The 23,709-nt window shown below is 37.4% G+C and overlaps 1 protein-coding gene across 1 annotated transcript in view; it reads right to left on the reverse strand.

The window, feature by feature from the left end:
* MYCBP2 (MYC binding protein 2) overlaps nt 1–23,709 on the reverse strand; it is a 265,188-nt gene that overhangs the window by 125,142 nt on the left and 116,337 nt on the right. Inside the window, exons 22-30 of the mRNA XM_068984559.1 lie at nt 17,644–17,848; nt 16,867–17,020; nt 12,534–12,706; nt 11,472–11,597; nt 11,256–11,383; nt 8,217–8,308; nt 3,780–3,914; nt 2,391–2,474; nt 1,015–1,111 (exon numbers count right to left, since the gene is read on the reverse strand). Coding sequence (XP_068840660.1) covers nt 1,015–1,111; nt 2,391–2,474; nt 3,780–3,914; nt 8,217–8,308; nt 11,256–11,383; nt 11,472–11,597; nt 12,534–12,706; nt 16,867–17,020; nt 17,644–17,848 — 1,194 coding nt within the window. The remainder of the gene's footprint in view (nt 1–1,014; nt 1,112–2,390; nt 2,475–3,779; nt 3,915–8,216; nt 8,309–11,255; nt 11,384–11,471; nt 11,598–12,533; nt 12,707–16,866; nt 17,021–17,643; nt 17,849–23,709) is intronic.

Genomic DNA, 23,709 nt, shown 5'->3' on the forward strand with positions numbered 1-23,709 from the left:
TACAGGAGGATTTGTGTAGGTTACACACAAATGCTATGCCATTTTATATAAGGAACTTGAGTATCTAGGAATTTTGGTATATGTGGGGGGTCCTAGAACCAATCCCCCCTTCAAGTACCAAGAGACAACTATGTAAAAGTAAAAAATGAGATACAAACAATCCTTTGATAGGAACAGAATTGGATAAATTAGAGTACATCAATCTGCTGGGAATTCCTTGGCTGTCCCGTTGTTAGGACTCTGATTTTTCACTGCCGAAGGTCCAGGTTCTATTCCTATTTGGGAAGTAAGATCCCCCTAGCTGTGTGGCACAATAAAAAAACAAAGCATTCTATGGAACAACATTCTATGGAATACACCATACACCATTCTATGGAATACTATGCAAACATTAAAAAATTCAGACAGAGCTCGTGTGTCAACATAGAGTATCTGTAGTATGTTAGTTGCTCAGTCATGTTCGATTCTGTGTGACCCCTTAAACTGTAGCCGGCTAGGCTCCTCTATCCTTGGAATTCTCCAGGCAAGAATACTGGAGTGGGTAGCCATTCCTTTCTCCAGGGGATCTTCCTGACCCTGGGATCAAACTTGGGTCTCCTGCACTGCAGGCGGATTCTTTACCATCTGAGCCACTAGGAAAGCTCATATATTTGATGAAACTTTTTATCATCAATCTCACTCCTTTGCATATATCCAGAGAAAACCATTAATTTGAAAAGATACATGCATCCCAATGTTCATAGCAGCACTATTTACAACAACCAAGACATGGAAGCAGCCTAAATGTCCATTGACAGATGAAGGAATAAAGATGTAGTGTGTATATAAGATACACACACATACAGAGAACACCTCTATTTTCACATTATTTTAAGTGCATATTCTTCGGCCTGGGATGTCAAAACTAGTACAAACAAATCTCAGTTACAAAACTATGCTGAGATAAACTGCGCTAACCATCTAAACAAAACTGAACACTGGACAGAAAAGCTGAAATTTTTTTAAATGGCTTACCACTGAGACAGTTCTCGCAAAAGATCTCTTTAAAATATGTACAGGTTCACTGGTTTGCTGTTTGCCCTTTGAAGCACTGCCGTCACTAGTTGGAAGTCTGAAGGTAGCAGACACACATAAACTTACGTTGGAAAGTTCAATGACATTTTCTTCTCAAATATACATTTTTGCAATAGCAAAGTAAATTAAACATTTAAGTATTCTGTTTGCTAAGCAAAATTTTTAGCACATAAGCAAAGCAGTTCATCTTCCAAATGTCACCTTTGTAAAAAGCTGGGTAGTAGAAACTCTCTTCTCCTACTAGACAGCAAACATAACTTAGGTTTTCTAGTAATGTTACTAATAAATGCTAGTAACTGTACCCAGGAGTAGACCAAGCAACTAGTAATTTTCAAAATGCTACCCATGGCAAATTCTGACTGTAACAGATTGTAAAATAGCAAATAAAAATCTCCTTTTATAAAAAGTGAGGTTATAACATCTAGGTTCTTAAAGAGATTACTAGAAAAGATATGGAAGAGAGAATCACTGTTCTAAAGCTATTTCCTTTGATATTTACTACTTAAAATAAGAATGTCATTGTTTAGTAATGGTTTATATCTATTTAAATTCTTTCATCTAAAAATTATTACAGTAATCTCCTAGAAATAGATGAATACTCACATAGGCAATGCTCCCATATATGTCTCAATTCCCATAAAGTAATTAGAATTCTTAAATGATATTAAAATATAATAGTATGTCATATAAGCAAGTTATCATTTGATATTTTAATTAAAGGCAGAAACTTTTCAGCAGTAAGGGATTTTCCAATTCATTCTATCACAAGATGAACAAGAAACATAAAAGTGTAGAATAAATCAACTAGGGCTACATAGACAAGTCCCTAATACTCAGATTTCATTTCTCTAAGATGAATTTCATTAGTTTAAAACATTCAGAAATTGGTGAGAAAATCAATAGATTAAAAAAATCAGTTCAGTTCAGTCGCTCAGTCGTGTCCAACTCCTTGCGACCCCATGAATCGCAGCACGCCAGGCCTCCCTGTCCATCACCAACTCCCAGAGTTCACTCAGACTCACATCCATAGAGTCAGTGATGCCATCCAGCCATCTCTTAAAGTCATTACAATATCATAGGCATAATATAGATAATGTGAATCACTAGTGACATTTTACTAAAATTAACCTTCAGGTAAAAAAATGTTTAAAGATATACAAAACTTAGATGTTTCTGTTCTATTTCTAATGGTATATAATAAAGTGCTGAATGCTTCAAGTAATTTCTCCCTTATTATGTCACAAATTTTACAGTAATCCTAGTGCATTATATTAAAAGAATAAACCATGTTAATTAACTATAAATATGCTAAATACCTGTATAATAATTGAGGTATCTGACCAGCATTAACATCTGTGCCATTATTTGATTTCTTTGAACTTTTAAACTGGAAAACAACCCTATGAAGAGAAAAAAATAACAATGGAACCAAAAACAACATGATTCCAAGATTCATGAAAGAAACTGAAAAATGTAACAATGTTTTCAAACTTTATATAACTGAAGAGAAATTCATTTTTCAGGGGAGAAAGTAAAAGTAGAAAGACACTGTTGTGATTTCAGTTCTAGCTCCAAATAGCTTAATGGGTTAAATGAAAGAACTGAACCTGATTAGGAGCTACTGCCCGATCCCTCCTGTTAAAGCTCAACATCAACCAGAACGGTACGTTTTTACCAAAATATCGATACTTCAACAAACAGTTTAAAATCTATTAAACTAGATACGGTATAAACTTTAGCTTAAAATGCTATGATATTTCAAGGTTGAATCAACTGTATATGGAATAATGTAGTACCAGATCAAAAAGGAGTCTCTTGAGTTTTACCATTCAATTTGAAAAGGATACGTTATGACAACAGACTTAATTTCTCTACAACATTCTACTTTGTACATTCAGGAACACAGAATTCACCTCATAAATTAGTCTGCTCTTTTTTGGTCAGTTCTGAGTTGAATGAAACTATATACATCCAGTTCAAACAGCTTATGCTCAAGAATGAATAAACTGAACTTCTCTTATAAATGATAGCTCTTTCACATGAATCAGAGCACAGAGTAGCTAGACTTGGAGTCAAGAGACCCCAAGTCGAGATCTGGCTCTGCCACAAAGCAGCTGAACGATTTGATGCAAAATTGTTTCACCTTGTCTCTTTATTCCTGACTGTAAAAACAGGGCTAATAACCCCTTTACAAAGTTATTGAGAGCATCAAATGAGATATTATGTATGAAAGCATTTTATAATGGGAAGAGCTCTATATTTGAAATTTAAACAGTAAACTTCCCCTTACACCTTATTAAAACTATATAATCTCATAAAAGCTTTGCAACTTGTATTTTCATAAGCATGATCAAATTTTATAGCAAGTATATTATTTCTTTTTTCTAGTTTCCAGATGCCTAACTATTCCTGTCATTTTCCTCTGTGTAACTTCTAATTTTGGTATAATAAGGTTTTAAACATTGTAACATCCAGAAACACATACAAATGCCAAGTGACAAGAGCAAAGAATAGCAGAATATCTTCTCATTTTGTCTTACTTTATTTAGCATGAGATTACACAAACTTAATTTTTAGCAGGTCATATTATGTTCCAGACCTACAAAGATTTTTTTTATCCTACAAAAAGACCTCTGAGCTTTCAAATCAACATTCAGCTACCAAAAATGAGAGTTGCTTAAGTAATGCTGAAACATTCTGCTCACCCATCATCCGTGGTAATAGAGGCTTGTCCGTGAGATCCACAGTCACTGCTGGGTCCTGACACTCGTGCCCAGGCAACATACCACCAGCCTGCCTGCAGGAGGACTGGTTCATCAAACATCATTGCATATTTTTCCCTAAGAGGAAAACCAGACCGTCAAAGAAAGGGCCTCTGCACTTCTTTGGTACATACATTCACTTTTAAAAATCCTTTTTATAAGCAAAACATGAAATACACGGTATTATAAGATTCTTGCCAAATGACATGAAAAACCCTCTATTTTAAAAAGTCTGGGCAGTGGAACAAATTTGAGTCAGTTGGAGTTAGGTGGATGAACTTAGAGACTGCTATATAGAGTGAAGTCAGAAAGGAAAAAACAAATATATATGGGATCAAGAAAAACAGTACTGATGAACCTATTTGCAGGGAAGGAATGGAGATGCAGATGTAGAGAACAGACTTGTGGAAACAGTGGGGGAAGGAGAGGGTACAACAAATAAAGAAAGTAGCATACACACACACACGCACACGCACGCACGCATGCACGCACGCACACACACACTATCAACTGCCAAATAGATAGCTAGTGGGAAGTTGCTATACAACACAGGGAGCCCAGCCTGGTGCTCTGTGACAACTCAGAAGGGAGCAGTGGCAGGGAAGAGGGAGACTCAAGAGGGAGGGGATATATATATATAATTACAGCCGATTCACATTGTTGTATGACAGAAAACGGCAACATTATAAAGCGATTATCCTCCAACTGAAATACACAAATGACAGTTACTTGTGTTATGGTCAAGACATTTTCGTCACCTTCATTGTGAATTCTAAAACTTGCTTAAAAAATATAAAACTTTCATACTAAAATAAGATGACTTTTACATTTCAGTCACTGTCATGTCCAACTCTTTGTGACCCCATAGACTATAGCACACCAGGCCTCCCTGTCCATCACCAACTTCTGGAGATTGCTCAAACTCATCTCCATTGAGTCAGTGATGCCATCCAACCATCTCATCCTCTTGTTGTCCCCTTCTCCTCCTGTCTTCAATTTTCCCCAGCATCAGGGTCTTTTCAAATGAGTCACTTCTTCACGTCAGGTGGCCTAAGTACTGGAGTTTTCAACTTTAGCATCAGTCCTTCCAATGAATATTCAGGACTGATTACCTTTAGGATGGACTGGTTGGATCTCCTTGCAGTCCAAGGGACTCTCACGACTCTTCTTCAACACCGCAGTTCAAAAGCATCAATTCTTTGGCACTCAGCTTTCTTTATAGTCCAACTTTCACATTCATACATGCCTGCCGGAAAAACCATAGCTTTGACTAGACGGACCTTTGTCAGCAAAGTAATGTCTCTGCTTTTTAATATGCTGTTTAGGTTGGTCAGAGCTTTTCTTCCAAGAAGCAAGCGTCTTAATTTCATGGCTGCAACCATCTGCAGTGATTTCGGAGCCCAGAAAAATAAAGTCAGCCATTGTTTCTCCATCTATTTGTCATGAAATAATGGGACCAGGTGCCATGATCTTCGTTTTCTGAATGTTGAGTTTTTAAGCCAACTTTTTCACTCTTCTCTTTTGCTTTCATCAAGAGGCTCTTTAGTTCTTCTTCACTTTCTGCCATAAGGGTGGTTTCATCTGCATATCTGAGGTTATTGTTATTTCTCCTGGCAATCTTGATTCTGGCTTGTGCTTCACCCAGCCCAGCATTTTGCATGATGCACTCTGCATATAAGTTAAATAAGCAGGGTGACAATACACAGCCTTGACATACTCCTTTCCTACTCTGGAACCAGTCTGTTGTTTCATGTCCATTTCTAACTGTTGCTTCTTGACCTGCATACAGATTACTCAGATTTCTCATTTTCCAACTCTTGAAGAATTTTCCATAGTTTGTTGTGATCCACACAGTCAAAGGCTTTGGCATAGTCAATAAAGTAGAAGTAGATGTTTTTCTGAAATTCTCTTGCTTTTTCTATGATCCAACGAAAGTGGCAATTTGATCTCTGGTTCCTCTGCCTTTTCTAAAACCAGCTTAATCATCTGGAAGTTCTCAGTTCAGGTACTTTTGAAGCCTGGCTTGGAGAACGCTGAGCATTACTTTGCTAGGGTGTGAGATGAGTGCAACTGTGTGCTGGTCTGAACATTCTTTGGCATTGCCTTTCTTTGGGATTGGAAGGAAAACTGACCTTTTCCTGTCCTGTGGCCATTGCCGCATTTCCCAAATTTTCTGGCATATTGAGTGCAGCACTTTCACAACATCATCTTTTAGGATTTGAAAAGCTTAACTGGAATTCCATCACATCCACTAGCTTTGTTCACAGTGATGCTTCCTTAGGTCCACTTGACTTCGCATTCCAGGATGTCTGGCTCTAGGTGGGTGATCATACCATCGTGGTTATCTGGGTCATGAAGATCTTTATTGTATAGTTTTTCTATGTATTCTTCCCACCTCTTCTTAATATATTCTGCTTAGTTAGGTCTGCCTCTGTCCTTTATTGTGCCTGTCTTTGCATGAAATGTTCCCTTGGTATCTCTAATTTTCTTGAAGGGATCTCTAGTTGTTCCCAATCTATCATTTTCCTCTATTTCTTGGCATTGATCACTGACGAAGGTTTTCTTATCATTTCTTGCTATTCTTTGGAACTTTGCATTCAAATAGGTATATCTTTCCTTTTTCCCTTTGCCTTTTGCTTCTCTTCTTTTCTCAGCTATTTGTAAGGCCTCCTCAGAAAACCATTTTGCCTTTTTGACAACCTTTAACTGTTATCCAAAAAATGGATAGTTTTTTCAGGAAGACTGAATTTTAAAGTAGATTTATTCAACTAAAGTGTTCTGTGGGCTCTGGAATCAGATGGCCTGAGTTCAAGGCCTGGCTTTGTAACTTGCTGGCTGGGTGATCTTGTGCAAGTTACTACAGCTTCTGTGTGACTCAATGACTCATGTTTCCTTATTTGAAAATAGGGATAACAGTAATATCCAGGTCATAGGACTGCTCTGAGAACTGAGTTGAGACAAAGAGTTTGGAACTGAACCTGTCACATAGTAACTACCCAAAAAGTTCACTAAATTAGGAGGAAAGCAAAAAAATAAAAAAATAAACAAATAAGAGAATCTGATATATATCCAAGTTGAAAAGTCCTATTAACAGAGTGGAAGGAATGTGCACTGATTGCAGCTAGGGACAGAGAGAACGGAGGACACTGAGGAAGGGGAAGACTGTCATGAACAGTTCTGCAGAGGTCTGAAAGTACGAAACAGGATATGAAACTGGCAAAGTGTCTAGTAGGATTAGAGCGTTAAGACAGATAAAGAAGAATAATAGGGAGAAAGTTAAAAGAGGCTGTTAAAGATTATGGACGTTCTTTAACGCTAGCCATAGGAATCTGGGCTTCATTAATAGGCAAATGAAGAAAATCTAGATGATTCTGTCTATATAAAACCATATACTTCATTTTTGACTCATAATCATCGGTTCAAAAAATGATGACAATGGTATCTTAAGGCTTTACTAAAAATTACTTAATAATTAATCTTCCTGAAATTTCCCTAATTTTCATTCATGGATAACGTAAAAGTTACTAGAAAAATATCTCCCGATATTGGTTAATGCCTAAAGTGAAGAAACAGTTGGAATTTTCTTTAGGTTTACTATTTTGTTCACAAAGTATTATCTATTGAAAGCAAACTCAATGCCTTATCATGAGTTTCAGAAAAGATATATTTTCATTAGTAAAAAGCTTATGAATGCCACAGGAGGTTTTCTTAACATAGTGACTGGTGAAGGACCATGTGTTACTATTACCATTAAGTTCAATTCATTTCTTTTTCACATTATCGTCTTCCCTGGTTTATCATAGCACAGGCTGAGATAATTCTTAGGATTACACAGAAAGACTGATAAAATCTGCCTCTCTTTTATTTAATGGAAACTTAAAAAGCAAGCATCCTGATTCTGGCTACTCCTGAGGTTTCAGTAAAGCTGGCCACCTCTCCAATGGTGCTATAACCAAGCAAACACTACAGGCACGGTGTCAAGGTGTCAGAGTATGCAGGTGATCTAAAGTACGGCCCACTGTGACTGCTTGAATAGCACACGTAACGCTACTGGTAGTAAACAATTGCACTGCATCACTAGAGTAGCATATCAGATGTTCTCTAAGTGATGCATGAAAATATGTGTGCAAAATATACGTGTATTTCCACCTTCAGTGTAGAAACAGTCAATTTATCTTGTGAAATACAAATATGAAGGACACTATAGTTTTAATGTAGTATTGTTAAAAGCAACACTTATCACCTAGTACATAATTTAGTTTCTTAAGCATCTGATCACAGATTACTTAAAACTTCCTTTTTAAATCATGTTATTCATTTATAATAAACTTGCCATATCAAGTATGCAATGATTACAATGAATACGGAAGAAATCTTTACCTAGCAGCACAGTCATAAGCCAAGACATCTGTCTCTGCAAGAAGGTCTCCATCAGTTTCATGATCTCCTCCATCAGGACCTAACTCAAACAGCTGAGGAAAGGAGAAAAGCATATTGTGATCACTCAGTCACGTAAAGCTGCTGAATAATGTGCTTATAATTTTGTGTCTCTAATATACACTGGACATTATTAAATGTAAAAGAGTACCTGCTTAAAAAAAATCAGTGAAATAAACAAATCTATATATCTAAATTAAGAAACTTATACAATGTCTTGTGGTCTATATTAACCTCAGTTTTTCTTGCTTTATATATTCACCTACTTATATCAAATGCTCCAAAAATGTTCTTTACCAGATATAAACATCTGAAGGAGGTGAGAGAACTCTAATTTCTAAGTGAGGTTCCAAATGTAGAATTTTGCCTTAACATGTAACTAGCTATGAGAGCCTGGGATCGGGTTTCTTCATCCAAAGAAGGGAGATGGACACACTAGCAGTGCCTACTTCATTTTAACTGTGAGAATTAAAAGAAACGATACTTGTAGAACACTTATATACCACAGCACCACCCCCTATCGCCCCAAAAAAAGGCTAGAAAAACATTAGCTGATGAGTTGGCAATAACAGAAGGTAAAGCACTCAGGTTACTCAGTGGTAAAGAATCCACCCGCCAGTGCCGGCCAGTGTAGGAGATGTGGCTTCAATCCCTGGTCAGGAAACTAAGATCCCACCTGCCATGGGCTCCAGAACTAAAAAGAAGCCCTCATACCACAATGAAAGATCCTACACACCACAGTGAAGATGCCAGGAGCCACAACTAAGAGCTGAAACAGCCATTAAAAAAAAAAAAAAAACAAACCCTGGGATAATCCTTTTGTTCCATCTCTCTCTACCAGTTCTGTATCTATTCTACTGCTGGTACCAAACACTGTCAATGCCACTGTCCATGCCACTGTCAATGCCACTGTCCATGTGTTTCCAGTATCACTAGCTGAAAGAATTCAGTATGAACTAATTAATTCTCTCCTTTCTCTCCTTGTTCTAACCCATGTTCCACAGTTAAAGGTTTTTGCTTTTCTTTAATAACCCATAGTTGTCTTCTTAAAATGCGTATCTGATTAGAATACTTCTTTAGTCTAAAAGTCGTCAATGGTTTCCCTCCTTTTCATTGTAAATAGCATGATATAAAGGTCCTTAATAACTTGCCCCTATGGCTCCACTGTTTATCTTCAGCAAATAATTTTGAACACATACTGTGTGCCAGGCAGGGTGGTAAGAATCAGGCATACAGGGGTACACAAGGCAAACAACAAAAAATGGGGGCTATTGGAATTTACAGTTTTAAATAGGCTCACCACGGAGTTGAGATCTTAAAGTAAAGAAAAAGTGAGCCATGCAGGTATGGGAAGGAAGAGCTGTAGTCAGAGGGAGTAACAGGTATGAAGCTCCCATAGTTTGACTGTGCCCAGCATGTTTGAGGAACACAGGCAGCCAGTGTAGCTAGACTGTGGTGAATTAACTAGTATAACATAAGGGAAGAGGGTGATGGAAGTTACTTCTGATGGTGTTTTTCAGGCCCTTGTAAGGCCTGTGGTTTTCATTCTAATATAAGAAGCACTGCAGGAATCTGAACAGAGGAGTGGCATACTCTGGTGTACATTCCAAGAGAATCACTCTGCTTTGCAGAGAAGACAATGAAGGGAGCAAGGATGGAGTAAAGGCTACCCTGTACTGATCCAAGTGGGCGGGGTTTGGACCAACCTAGTACTAGCGACAGTTTTCAGAAGTAGTTAGATCCTGGATTTATTTTTGAAGTGCAGCCAACAATATCTGCTGCTACAGTGAATGTGGGATGTGAAAGACAGAAGGCAGTCAAGCAGGACTTCAAGATTTTTGGCCTGAGCAACTGGAATAATAAAGTTAATTCTACTGTGAGCCCGTTAAATGGGATGGGGAAGGACAACAGAACAGGAGGTTTAGAGAAGATGTCAGAAGCCTGGTTTTGAGTATGTTACACCCCAAATACCTGTTAGCTATTCACATGGAGATGCAGAGTAGGCAGCTGTGTAAATGACTTTGGAGGTCTATTAAGTGTAAGAGTGATAAAAAGAAAAACACTTAAAGCCATCAGGCTGGATCACTGTGGGGTGAGCAGACTTTAAAAAGATGTCCAAGACTTTGAGTTCTGGCACTCCAGCATTTACAGATCAGGAAGATGATGAGCAACCAGCGGGAGACTAAGAAGAGCAGCCAAAGAGACCGGAGGAAAACGAAGCCTGGTGTTCTGGGAGCCGTGTGAAGAAATTGTATCAAAGAAAAGCTCAATCAGATTAAATTGTGTTAACTGAGGTAAGGAAGATAAAGACTGGGACTACAGTAGCATTTAACTGAGAAATTTTTTATGAAGCCTGCTACTGAAGTTAAGGCATAAATGACAGTTTTCTCTTTCACTTTAAGAGAAAATCAGATAATGTGACAACAGAACATTCAAGCTATCAGTGAATTTTTAAAGACTGAGCAGATCCTTTACTTAGTGTAACAGGTGGCCCTTTCTGACATGCATAGTGCAGTAAACTTATGACTCCTGGTTGTTTTTTGACTCTCTACCAGATGCAATCCATCCCCTTACTCACTTCATCCCTGGTCCCCCTATGTCTGTGGTGATGATGTATGTTTACATAGCATCTGGTGATATATAAATGCTAAAAAATTTTAAAGCCACATCAAAATGCCCCTGTATCTTGTCATTAAAATGGCTACAAGAAAGTATGCAGAGAGAAAGGTACACAGAAGACTGAGATTGACTGCTAATGCCTTTTTCAACCTAAAATGATTGAAAAGTCATTTTCTATTTATTTTACTCCTTTTTAATTTGACTTCTGAATTTTTCATGAGTTAATGATTTATTATTACTCTATTTGATCGTAGCAATGTTTCCTCAGGTCCTTTATTAGAGGAGGCATTCTATAAATTAATAAATCAAGTTAAAATGATCATCTTCAAACACAGAGAACAACAGTGTGAATGGACTGCTTACCTTAATTTTAGCAGTATATTCTCCTCTACCTCCAAACAGACCAAGGCCACCAAGTAAAATATCGGTGTCGGCACTAAAACGTATAGCTTCCACCGAGTGAGCAGAGTAGCCCCAGCCCCCTCCATGACCTAAAAAGACGCAAATGGTAATTGACATTTTAAAACATCCATGTAATTCATTTATAAGACAGTATTTCCTCAACATAAATGTACATACTTTCAAACCTGTTTACTACACTATAATCTTCTTTGGAATAAACCTTCATCACTGCTTGAGTTTCCTCCTCTGTGCTCGCAACACCCATTTTTAAATCCTGCATAGTTGCCAAGGTATCAAGACAACCTAAAATCAAACAAATGAAAATTCAACTGCTTGAATGAACACTTCCCCTAGTATTCGTAATATCTGAGATGCTGGAGGTGATAAATTAAAACAGCAAACTCGAAATGTGCTCAACAAATTCACACCAAGCATTTCATGGAAGATACTTAAAACCAATACAAATTATCCTTTGCTTGTGTTAACTATCATATTTAAATATATGTTGTATGACAATGTTTCGCACAAAACTCTCTCTGAAAAGTTGCAAGAGCTTATTTAATATCTGAGTCCTTACAAGGTCCGTCATTTATCAAACTCTATGAATCACTTCAGATTGACTCTTTTTTTTTCTGCTTACCAATGATTAAGACTTTAGATTGATTCTTAAGGAACTATTTGAGGAAGACACAGGAGCCTGAGATGAACTTAATCAATGCTAGTTTGGCATGTTTACAATGGTTCCCAGATGTTGTAAAAATGCTTACCTCAAATTAATTAATTAGAAGTAAATTTAATGTGCTGTGGAAAACTGTTATGTAAGAAGAAACAGAAGTGGTAATTATAAAATAATATATTTTTATAGAATTTATTTTAAAAGAATGCACAAAAATTAAATACTGTAATTATATATTTGAATATTTAACCTGCTTCACTAAAGTTTATGTATTCAAAGTAAGCAAAAAACATTATTTTAAAAGATTTACCTGTTAGGAAAATTATGTTCAGGGCTGCTTTATATTTGGGAATATATAAATCTTTCATGGTGTTGGTATAAGTCTAATGTACTTTTTTCTGTATGAGAAACCTTTTAAAGTTAGAAGATTTAACTTATTTTGCACCTAGCACATTATTATTTAACAAACATGACAGAATGATACACAAATTTAAATACTCTTTAAAAAAAAATCTTCAGGACACATTAACGAAAATTAGTTGATCATCAAACACCAACCCTACCTAGGATGTGCAAAGCTGCATGAGACCGGGTGGTGAGAGCCCTTGAGCCCGTCGGTAAGGCCAGCTCAGGACTCAGAATACTACATCGGGACTGCATGTCTGCTGCAGAAGGAAGTCGGGCATCAGCAACCACTGCATTGTAGCACCACAGTTCTCTAGTGCTTGGCCGAAACCTTTCAAGAAAAAGGTTACAGCACCTCAACATACAGTTTCATTTTTTAAAAACATTTTAAGCAAAATTGATGACACAAAGAGAATACAGCCAGCTCAAACAGGACAAAATGCAGCTCATTACTTTCCATATCTGAGCTAAAAATATAAAATGATTTATGCTACCATAAAAAATTTGAACAAAACAGCAATATGTATCACATTATTGCATGAAAATAAAGCAAGAGTATATTTTAAAGTCTAATGTGTACTTAGAAATATAAAACCTTTGTACAGCAAAACTCCATAAGAAAAAGTGTAAAGTCAAAAGAAAATACACAAAACACACAAGATGAAACAACAATAGCCATAATGGAGAGGAACTCCTGCAACCCAAAAAGAGATAATCCAAAACCAAAAGTGGGCAAGGGACACGGAATGCTGTTCTTCGGAATGGAGATGCTGAATCTTACTAATCAACAGTAATGCATCATGAATACTATGAAGAACCCACAATGACATCCTGCCACTATCTCATTTCTTTCATCTCTTCCATAACAAAATTCTCAAAACGCAGTCTTTTATTTATTAAACTTTTTTTGGAAAAGCTGTTTTATCAACTACTGAGTTAACGCAAAAGAGCAGTAACAAAATATTTTCAAAATAAAGCATGAAGAATAATGACATGATGTACACTAGTAAAAGGAACATTATCATTTATCTATTAAGTATCCTGTTGCCATCCTCCCTGCTCAATTCCTTTCCTTCCCCTTTCAAAAGGAACAAGTATCTTGAATTTCAAAAGTTTATTATCTTCTTGCTTTTCTTTTCGGCTTTTCATGTTTGTATCAAAATAGCATATAATTTAAGTTTTGTGTTTTGAATTGTCTATGAACACGATACATACTTTGTGTATTCTTTTGTGGCTTGCTTCCTTCAAACAAAAGAATATTCTTACAATTTGTATTTACACAGTGCTATGTGGCTGCAAATTCACTCAATCTCACTGTTGTAAGGGTATTAGCTCATATGACTATATCACAACTATTTGTCCATTTTATTACTGATAGCAAAATATGAAAACCATTCAGTCTTCTACTATTAAAAAAAATGCTGCTACGGATAATCTTTTACACAGTTTCTAAAGCACAGGTTCAAAAGTACATGGGAAGGAAGAACAAATCCTCATTTTTCACAGCTGGGATGTCTACACAGAAAACACTGATCCTCTAGAAAATCTTATTCATGTTAGATACAGTCAACATTTCAGATCAGTTTAGAAAGGATGATCTTCTCAATCAATGGCACTTGATGATCCAAACTTACTAAATATATAAGCATTTAAATCCAGCAGTCCCACTTTGGGTACACAGTCAAAAGAACTGAAAGCAGGATCCTGACGAGATATCTGTATGCTCACGTTCAGACCAGCATTATCCACAATAGCCAAGAGGTTGGAGCAACCCAAACATCCTTTGATGGGTGAAGGGATAAAGTAAATGTGGTAGAAAACAAAGAACTACCATCCAGCTTTAAAAAAGAAAGAAAGAACTCCATCCGGTCACAGGCTACAATGTGGATGAACCCTGATGACATGACCCTAAGTGAAATAAACTCATCACAAAATGAATCAGTGTACAATTTCACTTACACATCTGAAGAAGGCAAAGGCACAGAAACAGAGTAGAAAGGTGGTTGTCAGGAGTGGGAGGGAGGGAGAAACAGGTGTTCTTTGCATACGTTTCAGTTTTACAAAGTGACAATGTTCCAGAGAGCTACTGTTCAACAATGTGACTATATTTAACACTGCTGAACTGTACACTTAAAAATGATTAAGATAGTACATTTTATGTTTTTTATCACAATTAAGAATTATTTTTAAACCCCATACTTAAAAATAATCCTTTGCAGAGAATAAATTATATGAAAATATTAACTGCTGCTATAATTAGTAGCATTAATATTATTGGGTTATTGCTTTTTAATTTAATCTATCAGTCTGCTACTTGCAGTTATTTATATATAAAAAACACAAAAGACATGCATTTTGAAAGGTATCACACAATATAAACCACACTTTGTGACCCACGGAGGAAGTTAGTGGGATTTGGTATGGGGGAGGAAAAAAGACATGGAGACAGACCACATCATTCTTACTGTTTGTATATTTGCTTTGTCTTTTAAAAAACTAGCAACACAGATTCATGTGACAGTTCTGTAAATTTTGAAATGAAAAATAAAACTGCTACTAACATTCATCTGCTCTTTATAGGCATGAAGTTTCTAATTATTCAGGAGAAGTTATTGTTAAGACTACAAAAGGATGCAGGCTTGGACAGGAAGGAAAGTCAGAGTAAGCTAATACTGAATCTGTAGTGTCTGTGATGGAGTAAAATGCAGGTACCTTACTGAAAAACACAACGGACACAAAGCTGCCAGAAGTCAGCAAAATAAAAGAAACTCTCCAACTTCCAGCTGTTTCACTGAAACATAGGAGGAGACTGCCCTTCAGGTTTTAATCTCTGTTTTGGAATAAGGGTGTAAATGATCAGAGACCTGGCCAGGCATCTGAGATCACCTGTCTCCCTGCTACCACCATATGTGGAAAAGGCAAGGTTCACCTAACCACATACCACACGTCATAGTTCTGTTAAGGCTCCAGGAAAATGACTCTAGTTATATCATTAGAATCTACTCCTACCATTATTTCTAAGTTAAAGAGTGCATTTCTAATCTATCAAATGTATCCAGAAACAAATTCCATACTGCCAGCTTTCGTTTTATTCTATTAATGCAAATTTAATTGGTTTAAAACTAAAACACATTATAAGGATCATGGAAAATAAAACATCAATTTAAACATAGGTCCAAACCAGAGCTCGCTCTTTGGTAGCTAAATCTCTTGTACCGACTTCTAATCAGTAAATAACTGAACACAAAATCTACCTTTTCATTATTTGCTTCTCTATCCCTGCCATTTATTTCACTGTGACCACTCTAATTCTGGTTCCCAGGGCCTCATGTCATCACAAGAATCACTTTAAGACTACTCACCCCCCAGCCTCTTGTTATCTGATCCATCCTGTATATTGCTGCTGGGGAATCAAAAAGCACTACTCAATTCAATTCTGGCCGCCAAGTTGCCTCACAAAATGCCCAAATGAGACAGTAAGCTTGTCAGCAACCTGGAAGCACTGTAACTCCTTCACTTGGAATCATGACTCACAACTGATAGAAAATACGGCCTTTTAAGACCTGGCCGGCTGGTAGAAAGGCAAGTAGGAATGGGCAGAAGAAAGAAGACAGAGAAAGTCTTCTCCTGCCAACTAAGGCTAGCCGAATAAACAACTCGAGGGAGAAGAAAAAGTAAGTCCTGTGATGTGCCACTCTGGTAAAGGCATGACTCCTTTTAGTCATCAAAGCTAGAAATCTGGCATAACTCCTTCCCTGACTCATGTATATAAAGCACTATAGTAAATTTTAAACAAATGCAATATAATTTCTTGGATTGCTTGTGTACCTGTATCCATCTGTACATTTTTAAAACTCTCAGAGTTTGATAAACCAGTGTATTTCTCTACCAATATGGGAATTTTGTTATGTACATTCCTAAGGGCAAGGTTCATTGGTTTTATTTATTCTGTAGTCTTTGGCATAATTTCATCTACATAGTTGGTAATAATTAGATATTTACAGAACCAAGAAATAGAGTGAATTCTGTATAATACAGGTAAGACTGCTGACAGACTAAAAATAATGAACAAGAGAACTCTTGAACATGAAACTGCTTACAATAACGACAGTGACAAAGTCTTTCATAGCACCTTACTACGTGCCTCTGCCCTAAGTTCTTCAACTCTCATGATAGCCTATGAGGCCCCATTAGTATCCCTATTTTATAAATGAGAAAAGTAAGACATGCAGAGTCAAAGTAACCTCTTCACACTGACAAAGAAAGCAAAGTGTGCAAGAGGGATAAACCTAGGCAGCCTGGCTCAGAATGCATGTTTTTAACTGCTGCACTATACTGGAGAGGTCCCGGGGAGGCACTGCAATAGTGTAGCTAACAGCTGAACAAGAGAGTTCTCATCGATGAAAAGTCTGCCTGTACATGGCTTTCATATTCCAAAGTACAATTTGATCAAAACATATTTATTACTCTCTTAAAAATGGAGAAGCTCACCTCCAAATGACATCATACACAGGATCAAGACACACACCAAATCCCTGCAGGTCCTCTTGTTCAGAGTCATTAAAAGTTTTACAGCTCCCATCCACTTTATTTATCAGAAGACACTTAAATGGAGGAGGCTCTGATATAGAAGCAGGTACCAAGCCTTGGGAAAAAAAAAATTATGTATTTTAAAGACGCACTACCTTTTCACACTCCCCCAACTTATAAGAATTTCCTATAACGTAAGTATTATAACTATCTCCATTTAATAGATGAAGAAACTGAACTAAGACTTAGGGGTTAGGTAACTAAAAACCTTTAAATAGCAGAATGTGGACTAAAACCTCAGGCTTTCTAAATCCACAACACATGCTCTTAATTTCCATACTATACCACCCTATTATATAATTATTCATGATATCATAGACACAAGTATAAATTGACACCTTGGTCTCAATGAAACTTTAAAGTCTGATTTATGTAGCGAAATTTCCATAGCGAAATTCTATCATTTATTTATCAAGAACCGATACAGAAAACTTCCTCTTTCTAATACAGGTTTTATATCATACAATTAGGTTCCTATTTCCAACACTCTCTAATTTATAAACTAGTCTCCAAATAATTTCATTCTTTCCGTGCATACATACATATAAACACAGGCACTTAAAAGCTTCTTTTAAACTTCTTCGAACAGAAAGAAAACAAAAAGCTACAGGACAACATGTAATAGGGAAAGATGAACCATTTGCTTTCAGAGGGAGATTTGTTTTGGGGGGGTATTACCTATAATGTGTTTACTGGCAAAAATTTCTGATGTAGCAAGCACATGAGAATTAATAAGTGCTTCATCAATTCGTAGGAAAGTCTGGTCCCCACTTGCGCCTATCCAGGTAGCTTTTCTTCCATATTTTGATCCAATGTTAGGCATGGGAGCTGGTTTTGCATTCCAATATGGCACATCCAAAATTGGTCTGCCCAGTTGTCCTTTCTAAAAGATTAAATAAACCACATTAACAACATGACTAAATAAATAATTTATAATTTTCTATAAAGTTAAGGAAACAGTAGACAAAAATAGCTCTATGAGACATAATTTTTCATCAGTTGTTGGCTGTTTCTTTCTTTAAATAAATGAAATTCACATGAAATTTGGACCAAACTTGGATAAAGAAGTAATTTCTATTATTCTTAGGCATTCTCCCCTTAATATTAATAAACCACAAAGAATATATTAAAAAATAATAATGAAGTTGAAATATTTTTCCATGTAAGGAATCTCCCTGAAATACTGTACTGTTTTTAACATCTAAATGAAAAGTATAATAAATATACAATGTATTTAAAAAGTAGTAATACAAAGCATTCATTTAAAAAACCACTTTGATATTTTAAGTTGACAGTCCAACAAAATGTTAGTATCAAACTCAAGAGAGTCTAAAAACATTTGGGTAAAAGATAAAAAATAATGACTACTGCAGCTGTGAATACAATTAGGAAATTACATCTTTTCACACATGATCATGTGTTAGTAAGTTACTTCATTCATGTTTCAAGATAAAGAGAAGAATTATTATGCTGTCTTAAGTAACTGTTAACTCACTTTAAAAGTATGGCTGTCCATAGGTTAGAGAAGAGTTTAATTTAAAAAGTAATAGGAAGTTTCTCACTAGTAAGCTGGTAGCTGTAAATCAAAGTGAATGTTGGACTGGTAAATATTCATCTACCCCCCAGCTGAGACTCTCTCTCTGACACACTCTCTGTTAGCATTACCCTTTCCAACGCCCCCTGGACGGCAGACAGTGCTGCACCATAGCAGCCAGGGTTCACTACAAGTAATGGGAATGAGAAACCACAGCAAACTGCCTCCGCCTCAAAGACCCAGGGAGCCTAGAGCACTGCAAATGCTGTGGCTGAATTCTCTCCCAACTATGAGGTTTCTAATGAGTCCTACCATTCCTTAAACACCACACCAAGAAAACAGAGCCACAAACTGCAAAAGCAATAGAGCTTCAATCTCTGGGCGGAACGAACAGAGGCTCATGATCAGAGAAGCAGCACATGATCAGAGAAGAAGCCAAGAAATTTCAGTGTTTATGCTCGGCTTCTTTCAAAGTCTGTCCTTATTTTTTGACAAAACAGCAGCATAAGGAATGTGTCCATCATATTGAGATATTTATTATACTTCTGGAGGGAAAGAAATTATATTTTTCATTGACTACTGACATAAATATTTATTCCTCTACTGTCAACCAACTAATTCGAAGGAAAGCAGTCTAAAACTGTGACAGGTGCCTGGACAGCCCCATGGGATTCAAAACATGGTTATACATAAGCCATGTTTAAATATACAGAAGTTCACACCTGGGGCTTCTGGGGCTAGAAGACAGTAATGACTGTCTGATTCTAAGTATTACCATTCACATTCCTTTCAAAACAACATAAAACCAACACAGAGCAAAGAAAACCACACGTGATTCAAGCCTTCATCAGTATTAGGAAATAGTGGATCTCACAACTTTTAAGTTACCTGAAACCAGAGGAAAAAACCAAAATTTTCTTCACCCACCTGCCTCTACAAGCCCCGGGGGGCCAGGGCTGAAGAGGAGGTGCCAGGGCTGGGGTGGGGGTGGCACTGAGTGGAGAATGCAAGGCACAAAAGGCTTCAGAAGGAGAACAGAAGAGGAGAGCTGACAAAATAATCCCCCCAAGGGGAAAACCCAAACCTTGATGTGAAAATGCCACACACAGCAAGAACTTGAAGGTTCTGAACACCAGCCACAGGAAAAAGCCTTCCAAGTATGCAGGGCCATTTCTCACCCATCAGGCTGACACAAATGAAAAGGTATGACAGACAACACATTCTGCTGGCAAGGCCGTGGAGAAAGAGGCGCGCTCATGGACTGCTGGTGAGAACGCAAAACAGAGGGAAAACTCTCACAAAACTACCCAGGCGTTAGCCTTCAACCCAACAATCTTACTTCACACCTCTAACAATATTCATTGCTGTTGTTGCAAAATATTAGAAAGTACTTAACTGTCTAAGCATAAGAAATTGATCAAATAAACTACTATGTATATATTTACACACACACACCATATGCTATGCAGATGTAAAATATGAATTATGAAAAGCTCTATGAACTGAGAAGGAATGACTTCTAGGAGATACAGTAAAGTGAAAAGACAATGTACAGAAGAGTATATATAAAAGGCTACACTTTGAAAATAAAAATGGAGAAATAATTACATATATATGTGTATATACATTTACACACATACTATATTTTTACCTATGTCAATGCAGATACAGATAGTGTGTGTACTTATTTATTAATCTTAAAAATAATAAACACAGGAAGGAGAAACTGGAAAACAATGATCTTCATAACCAACAAGCATGGTGTGAAGCGGAGTAGGGTGCCAAAGATGAGAGAGGGAATACACTAGGGTGCGAACACCATTTTTTCATAACTTAACTTGTAGAAACATGTTAAGTTCTACACATTCAAAAACTAAAACTACATCTAAGGATGTGGGAGGAGGGATCCTTAAACTTAAAAGCAAACTTAAATGGTGCACTGGGTCACAGACCACTCTCCATGGAAGTCTGAGAGCTCCAGGTTGAGAGGACACGCTAGAGGTCAACAATTAAACCAACGACCTCTACAAAGGGCTGGGAAGACAGTTACAAGAGGGAGAAGAGGAATCTGACTCGGCGACACTCCTTTCATCCATCTCTTTTCTGCCATACCTTGGGCATTCCTGGGCAGCCTCACTCATTGTTCAAGGCTAAGTTATCTCCATGCCTAAAGGTCACCCCTCCTTTGCCCCCTCCCTGAGATCAGATCTTACTCACTATAAGGAGATGAACCCCTGTCCCAGGATAGGGTGAGACAAAATGGACCAGGTAAAAGGTCCTGTCTTCAGGAACAAGGGAAGGAAGGTGATCTTTGACTGTCGTCTCTTTCAAAGACTCGACTAGCTCTACCTACTTTCATCCACGTTAAATAAAGTTGAAAGAAACAGAAAAGGAAAACAAACGAACCCGATTCTATTCCAAAGGAATAACATAACCCCACTGAAAGGGTGTGGGGGAAAAGAACCAAGTAACTTATGAACACAGTAACTTAAGAACATGGTACCTCATGAACACAGTATGACTTCAGTCCTGGGGTAGGACAAGGTTGGGGGGGGGGCGGGGTAGGAGCAAGAGTGACAAATCCTGAACTCTTTTTAGTGAATTTGTTTTTATAGTAGTGTGGGAAAAGCAAATATAAAACTATTTTAGACATATTTTCAGTTCAGTTCAGTTCAGTCGCTCAGCCATGTCTGCTGTTTGTGACCCCATGAATCACAGCACGCCAGGCCTCCCTGTCCATCACCAACTCCCGGAGTTCACTCAGACTCACGTCCATCAAGTCCGTGATGCCATCCAGCCATCTCATCCTCTGTTGTCCCCTTCTCCTCCTGCTCCCAATCCCTCCCAGCATAAGAGTCTGTTCCAAGTAGTCAACTCTTCACATGAGGTGGCCAAAGTACTGGAGTTTCAGTTTCAGCATCAGTCCTTCCAAAGAAATCCCAGGGCTGATCTCCTTCAGAATGGACTGGTTGGATCTCCTTGCAGTCCAAGGGACTCGCAAGAGTCTTCTCCAACACCACAGTTCAAAAGCATCAATTCTTCTGCGCTCAGCTTTCTTCACAGTCCAACTCTCACATCCATACATGACCACTGGAAAAAACCATAGCCTTGACTAGACGGACCTTTGTTGACAAAGTAATGTCTCTGCTTTTCAACATGCTATCTAGGTTGGTCATAACTTTTCTTCCAAGGAGTAAACGTCTTTTAATTTCATGGCTGCAGTCACCACCTGTAGTGATTTTGGAGCCCCCCCAAAATAAAGTCTGATACTGTTTCCACTGTTTCCCCATCTATTTGCCATGAAGTGATGGAACCAGATGCCATGATTTTCGTTTTCTAAATGTTGAGCTTTAAGCCAACTTTTTCACTCTCCTCTTTCACTTTCATCAAGAGGCTTTTTAGTTCCTCTTCACTTTCTGCCATAAGGGTGCTGTCATCTCCATATCTGAGGTTATTGATATTTCTCCCGGCAATCTTGATTCCAGCTTATGCTTCTTCCAGCCCAGCATTTCTCATGATGTACTCTGCATAGAAGTTCAATAAGCAGTGTGACAATATACAGCCTTGACATACTCCTTTTCCTATTTGGAACCAGTCTGTCGTTCCATGTCCAGTTCTAACTGTTGCTTCCTGACCTGCATATTTTAGGACTAAGTAAATGAGAAATAAATACATTGATATTGTTGGGAGCCAAGAAGAAGGAACATAAATATGAAATGGGACAAGGTAAGAAAGAATCCTAGGGGAATGGGCTGGAGGTACCAGTGTGGACTTATGATTTCTGAAATACACAAATGTATGTATGTCTATATGCACATACATGAGTACTGGGGATGCAGTGAATACACCTAGTGCTCAGCTGCTGTCCAGGAGTGTTCCCCGCTAAAAGCAACCTAGGTTTTTAGAGAAATAGCTGATTCTAGAACTCAAACAGATAAGCCTGGAACAACCTGTTATGCCAGGAAGTAAGGTAGTACTTAAAAAAAAAAAAAAAGAGGCATGTTATCAGAACACAGAAGCCAGCGTGAAGGATCTCCCACTAGTGAAATCTGAGCCAATCTAAACATTCAAATGATAAATTAAGTACAGTAATGAATAAAAAAGAAACATGCATGTCTATACCAATAATAAGATGACAAACAAATATTAAATGGACTTCTGCTTACACTAAAACCCAATGGGCTGACAGGTGAATGTGAGGGGGTGCTATGGTTGGAGAAATCTTCATTTTTGCAACCATTATAGTAAAGACTGGTTCAGGCAAGAACAATCAATAGATGCTAAATCTAGAGGGAAATTTAAGACTTAACAGTGTCAATTCAAAGACTGTTTATTAGTTTCAAGGGAAAAAATTCTAACTATGCAGTAGTGATATCAAAAAAATCCTATAGGTGATCAAAAATTCCATCACCAGTGAGGGGCAGGTAGGCCTTCTGTGCCCCCAGATGGCTGTGATGCCCTGAGAAGGACTCAGCACCACTCACATGGTGTTTTGGTCTGGAATGCACAACCTGCATCTAAGCACAAGGAAATATTAGACAAACAAAAATGAGGAACATCTTCTGGAAAAAAATTTTAAAAAGTACCACATTCTTCAAAAATGTCAGTGTCATAATAAACACAGAAAAGGTGTGAAAATGTTAACAGATTAAAGGAGACTGGAGTCACGAGAAATAAAGACAAAGCCTGATCTTAGACTGGAGGGGGAAAAAAGTGCAAAGAGGAATCACCAGATCAACTGACGAAACACAAAACTATTTAAGAGTAAAGGATCCGGATGCATATAAGTTATTCTTAGAGGACTCAAGAAAAAAAAAGTTTTACACACACATATACAGAGTGTGTGGGAGAGAGTGAGAGCATGAGTATACAGACAGTAAAGCAAACAGATCAAAATGCTGCAACAGGTGACGCTGATTCAAGAGCATACGGGCATTTCACGCATTATTTTTATTTTTGACAATATTTCTGTAAGCTTAAAATCATTTCCAAATAATAGATTTTTAAAGTTCAGATTTACATTAAAAAAAAAAAAAAATCAAGAGTTGCAAACTGCACCCCAGAGACTTAGGTTGTAGAGTTCTGAAGAGTTACCCATATCACAGATGGTATCGGCTTATTAGCACAGTATTATTAAGCTTTTCCTTGACTTCTCCTATGTCCAAACTATACAAAATTCTCAGATTATTTTCTAGTTTTGAAAAAAGAGA

Source organism: Capricornis sumatraensis, chromosome 12, assembly GCF_032405125.1.
Source record: "Capricornis sumatraensis isolate serow.1 chromosome 12, serow.2, whole genome shotgun sequence".
Classification (NCBI taxonomy): Eukaryota; Metazoa; Chordata; class Mammalia; order Artiodactyla; family Bovidae; genus Capricornis; species Capricornis sumatraensis.